Here is a 6,000-nt window from a genome sequence, read left to right on the forward strand (position 1 = left end):
CCCTCTCTTCTCTATGCCTGAAACAGACACCTCATTTAGATTCGGAGAGGGAAAAAACAAGTTCACTAAAAAAGGGTCATTCAGGAAGTCTGCATGATATTGTGCATACACATGTTTCAGAAATCCTGACTCCCCAACAGGATTTTCTCATTCTCCTAAATCTACATACATTTCTACAAAGATACTCTGTATCTATTTCTTTTCTTGACCTAATTATCAAATCTAATCAGCCTTCATTCTCAGTCTTTTGCCTCTGCTGAAATCAGTGGTGTTGCCTGCCTGCCTGATCCTTCCTCTTTGTTTAGTGTTGTATTGTTTTGCTTTTTTTTTTTTTTTTTCATTATAAATATAATTCATACTCATTTTTGAACACTTGGAAAATATAGAAATATACAAAGGAAAAAAGTCCATTATTGCATTGTCCAAAGGCAATTGTTGTCAATCTTAGTATTTTCTTTCCAGCCTTTCATCTACACATACTGTAATATATATATAGTTGAGATCATATTGTATATCCAAACTTAGATAACCCTTTATAAGTTTTCATTATAATACAACTAATTTTCCCATTTTCTTTAAAAATTCTTTAGAAATATTTGTTTTTCTTATATGATTTAAGAATTTTTTAATTAATTAATTTTTATTTTATATTTTCTAACACCATTTTTCCCCTCTATATCCTTTTCCACCTCCACCTACTCCCTTCACCCCTATTGCCACCAGAAATATTTTTAATGACAGCATAATGATCTACTTCTAAGAATATAATTTGCTTAGTACTTCTCCCAGTGATGGATATTTAAATCTTCTCCTATTTATTTTTAATATTAAAAGTAATTTTATAAGATGGTTATCTTTATGTAGGGCGTCCACAGAGTCTGAAAACAAAAATGGCAATATTAGCCCTGGCCTGTGTGGCTCATTTTGTTGAGGGTCATCTGATGAACCCAGAGGTTGCTTGTTCAATTCCTGCTCAATCCCTAGTAGGAGGCGTGCAGGAGGCAGACAATCAGTGTTTCTCTCTCATTGATGTTTCTCTCTCTCCCTTCCTCTCTCTCTCAAATCAACAAAAACATTTTTTAAATGGCAATATTAACTTACAGAATAATAAAGTATTTTGATGACAATATGTATACTCAGCTGTGCTTCCAGATTTTATGAACACCTTGTCGTCATTTCAGATTTAATTCCTTAAGAAAATGAAAATTTGGCTCTATTCCTAGCCATTGGAAACACATGAAAGTCATTCATTCTGACCACCCTAGGTCTGATCTAGAAAACCCAGCATGGCCACCCTCTTAACCATTTTTTTTTTCTAAAAGAGATACCATAGCCCCTAACTTGAACTCCCCATTGACAGTGAGACGCTGCCCAACACTGAAACCACCACAGCATGGGTACCTCACCTGCACCTCAGCGGGGGACAACTATGGTGCCACCTGTGAATATCACTGTGATGGAGGTTATGAACGCCAAGGGACCCCCTCCCGGGTCTGCCAGTCCAGCCGCCAGTGGTCAGGATCACCACCCATCTGTGCCCGTGAGTGAAACCAGGGAATGGGGAGAGTGGACATATTGATCAGGGCTACTATGAAGGATTTCCCAATGTGTATGGCGCAGGGGTTCAATGGTAATATGTGTGATGTGGGAATGAGGGGGGGAGATGTTCTAAGAAGTACTTATTTTAAAGGGCAGTGTTCTCCTTCAAAATACTCTTACTCCAAGATGAAGGATTTAAAATCTGCAAGTGTTCTTTCAGGATTTACCCCAAGGAAAGGGAGAAGCAACCAAAAAGGGTTAACCTGAAAGATTGGAACTCCTCAAGAAGTTGTTACCCATGCTGGGATGAAGGAGAAGGCCATACTCTGACTGGCCATCTGCTTCTGTCCTAGCTATGAAGATTAATGTCAATGTCAACTCAGCTGCTGGCCTTCTGGATCAGTTCTATGAGAAACAACGCCTCCTTATTATCTCGGCTCCTGATCCCTCCAACCGATATTACAAAATGCAGATCTCTATGCTACAGGTGAGACCCACACCCCTAATTAAGGTTTAGCTCTTTATATACCTTCTAAACTCACCCCATTACTCCCTTACCTCTTCCAAATCAAAGAGTTGTTCTTTTTTCAGCACAAACTGTACTTCCTCAAACAGTGGACATTTGATCAGTTTTACTCTAGACAAATTAAGCCCATTTTAAAAACTGCTATGTTTTTACTAAAAAGACAGTGAGGACCCTGGAATGGTAGGTGTGACTTGCAGGGGTCTTGGTGAAGGGTAGGAAAGGAGTTTGGCAGAGCACTGTAGAGAGGCTTGTAAAATAGGTATGATCAAATGTAAATTAAATTATCTTTAGGTTTTCAAGGAATAATAGCATTAACAAATATCTAGATGGTAAGTGCTAGATAGGTACCAGGTATATAAGTATGTGCTTTACACATATACACTTAATTCTCAAAACAACCCTTAAGATATAGGTACTACTAGTATTTCCATTTTAAAGGTAAGGAAACTGAGGCAGAGAAAGTTTAAAGATTTACCCAAGATCACTAGCTATTAAGTGACTGAGCCAGGATTGAACTCAGTCTTATTCCAGGACCTGTGCTCTTAACCACTACTTGTAGCAGAAGAGATGGAAACGTGTTGTGATATTTCAAAGTAAAATGAGGGAATGGCACAACGATTTTTAACGCACTACACGGTACCTAGCCAAAGTCACTTGTGGGGAAGGAAAGGTGGATAGGATGAAATAGATATGACCATTGGGACTTATAAAAAAATAGACTAAGTTCTTAAAGAGAACTCAGGGTATGATGAAAACACTAAGAGAACCAGCTCTAAGGAGCTGCAAAGGGGGCTGGATATCCAGGTAAAACAAGAAGCTATTTAGAGGTTTTCTAAAGGTTGAACCTTATAAGTGTCCCAGTCAATATTCAAAGGCCCATGATGGAAGCAGCTTTATCAAAAGCATGACCCTCGGTATCTAGACCTAGTTCCTCCAGGGATTAAAAAGAAAAAAGGCAAACAAAGGCAATACCTCAGCTTAAACAGAAAGCAAGAACAAGAACTGGAACCAGCCAATGAGGACAGTGACTCTGAAGGTTAGGACTAGAGGTGTAGCCCAAAGATTAGACAAGGGTTTGGGCACCAGGGAGTGTTCACCAAGGCTTTAAAGCTTGCCCTAAGTAATTGGCAAAGAGATAACCCTACAGAACAATGCAGGACAAAGAGCCAGGGTAGGATTACAGGGTGTCCTGCCTAGTATAAGGAAGGAAACAAAGGGTAATGAAAAGAGCACTTGCACTATTTTGGAGAAATTCTGGAAATGGAGATTGTAGACTAATGGTAAAGACTACACACTTGGGTAGGCAGTGGCAGCCCTAAATTTAAATCTTGGTTTAGCATTTTATGGTCATGCAAATTTGGGCAAGTTACTCTTTTCCTCTATGAAATAAGAATATCACCTGCCTTATTAGGGGTATTATGAGGATTAAATTATATTATGCCTGCAAAGCATTAGGTATGTGCATTCAGTAAATAATAGCCATTATTATCATATCACAATTGCTATCCATTAAGAACCTATGTAGCTTCCAATTGTAATATAAATAAGTCATGGGGACATAATGTACAACATAGTGATGATAGTTAATAATATTGTATTATATATTTGAAAATTGCTAACAGAGTAGATCTTAACAGTTTTCATCACAAGAAAAACATCTATAACTATGTATGATGATAGATGTTAACTAACTTATTGTGATGATCATTTCATAATATATACAAATATTGAATGATTATGTTTTGTATCTGAAATTAATGTTGTATGTCCATTAGTATCTTTTAAAAAAGAACCTACATAGTTTAAAACCTGTGCAAAACTAAGCAAGAATGGATTGTGTTCCTGCAATTTATAAATTACATTTCTCCTTTCTACCAGCTTCACACACTTCATTAGAATAAAGGAAACACTGTTAGGGCAAGTAAATCAGGAATCATAGGGGAAAGAGATTGTAGACCCCATCATATGATGGTTGGGAGAGAAACCCCTCTGTTCTCACACTGCCTCAAGGTAGTCCCTGAAAAAAGCAGCTAAGTGGTCTTAGATTTGAGTCTGAGGCCCTATTCCATAAAATCTTCTCTCCCCTCTCAGCAATCCACCTGTGGACTAGACCTGCGGCACATGACCATCATCGAGCTGGTGGGGCAGCCACCTCAGGAGGTGGGACGCATCAGGGAGCTACAGCTGTCAGCCAATATCATCGAGGAGCTCAGGTCCAGGCTGGAGGGCCATTGGGAAGGGGTGGGCAGAAACCCTAGGTGAAACACTGGTAACAGGACGGTTGTGGGAGAATCAGTTAGACTACTTTCTTGGGCACTACTTGTGTGTGAACTCTTTGGGTGCATTAATTAAGACCAGAGAGTGGCAGAACATCAGAATCAAATGGAGGGGCACTTAAAATACAGATGACCAAGCCCCATCTCAAACCACCTCAAGACTGTGTTTTGTTGTTGTTTTTTTAATAAGGCGCCTCACAAGACTCCGAAGCACAGCCAGTGCTAGACACAGACCCAAACATGACTCAGATAAGCCTCTGATACTGTTACCCCACGGCCTCATCTCTTTGCCTTCAGTCTCCAATAGGCAGTAAAATCTGAATCATACCCATCTTCCTCTAGGGAAGAACAGACTATAGGTGATACATGATAGTTGACTTTTCTCTTTATCTATTCATTATCACTTTTCCAGTGCCTCCACATATACTCACAGCCAATAAAGCCATCACTGCTTTCTGTTCTATATACACTACCTGCTTCTAGGTCTCGTTCTCAGTAGAGACAGATAAATTCAGTCCCAGCTAGGGGAGAGAGAGAGAAACACTCAGAGGAGAGACACTGTAGACTTTCAGCCTCAGATAGAAGAACTGATCAGGATTGATCTATGAGCTATCATGTATAGTTGTGCAGGTATGCCCATTTCAACTCTAGAAAACACTATTCACATCATAGTGCATGTGACTGGTACTCCGTGGAGTTTTCCATGCAGCTCACATTGCTATATTGGTTAGCCTTGTGTAAGGGGTCTATGAGGGAAGCAGAGTCTAGTAATAATGTGCCTGCTCTATCTGGGGTGAGCTAGACATATAAGGACAGCAAGTCTAGGGTCTTACCAGAAAAAAAAACAAAGGGATTTGAGATAGGTAGTGGAGGGGATGGGGACAAGGGATCAGTTGGGGAAGGAATTAGTCCATCAGTAGAGCTGCAAAAACTCAGAGGGTAGTAGAGCCTGGTGGGATAGAGCCCAGACAAGATCTCACACCTCTCTGGGCTCCTCTCTCTAGGCAATTCCAGCATCTCACTCGCTCCTACTTCAATATGGTGTTGATTGACAAGCAGGGGATTGACCGGGAACGCTATATGGAACCTGTTGCCCCAGAGGAAATCTTCACATTCATTGATGACTACCTACTGAGCAATCAGGAGCTGACCCAGCGCCAGGAACAAAGGGATGTATGCGAGTGAACTTGAGCCATGGCATGGTTGAAGTCAAGGGAAAAGTTCCCCTGGTTGGCTGAAACCTGGGCCTAATAAAAGGAGGAAATGGTTTCCCACAATTCTAGGGACAGGGCTCTGAGATGGGTGAGATTCACCAATCTTGAGACATTTCCAGACACCTTTTTAGAGCTGTGTAATTGTTTCCCTAAGCAAGTGTCTACTTTAGGTAGCACTGGAGGAGCATAAGGAGCCGAGTGGGAACTGAGGAGAGATCCTGGGCAGTGGGTTGGTGGTAGAAGGTTTTTCTTTTTTAACCTGGGCCTCTCCCAGCTCTCCAAAGCCTTCCAAATAAGTAAATCCTAAATTCATTCACTAACTGGCTGTGGGCTTCGTGTGTTTTTTGACATTAGTCAGCATTTAATAATATTGTTTGGCCATTTTATACGTCACTATTCTTAGTGACTCCTTTTTGTATTGGGGGCTTATGAGATATACATAAAC

The 6,000-nt window shown here is 40.3% G+C and overlaps 1 protein-coding gene across 1 annotated transcript in view; it reads left to right on the top strand.

Moving 5' to 3' along the window:
- Positions 1-5,752, top strand: part of SRPX2 (sushi repeat containing protein X-linked 2) — a 31,126-nt gene extending 25,374 nt beyond the window's left edge. The window contains exons 8-11 of the mRNA XM_036271284.1: positions 1,361-1,540; positions 1,893-2,026; positions 4,157-4,278; positions 5,346-5,752. Coding sequence (XP_036127177.1) covers positions 1,361-1,540; positions 1,893-2,026; positions 4,157-4,278; positions 5,346-5,526 — 617 coding nt within the window. The 3' untranslated portion in view covers positions 5,527-5,752. The remainder of the gene's footprint in view (positions 1-1,360; positions 1,541-1,892; positions 2,027-4,156; positions 4,279-5,345) is intronic.
- Positions 5,753-6,000: the final 248 nt, after the last annotated feature.

Source organism: Molossus molossus, unplaced genomic scaffold (genome assembly GCF_014108415.1).
Source record: "Molossus molossus isolate mMolMol1 unplaced genomic scaffold, mMolMol1.p scaffold_m16_p_2, whole genome shotgun sequence".
Taxonomy (NCBI): domain Eukaryota; kingdom Metazoa; phylum Chordata; class Mammalia; order Chiroptera; family Molossidae; genus Molossus; species Molossus molossus.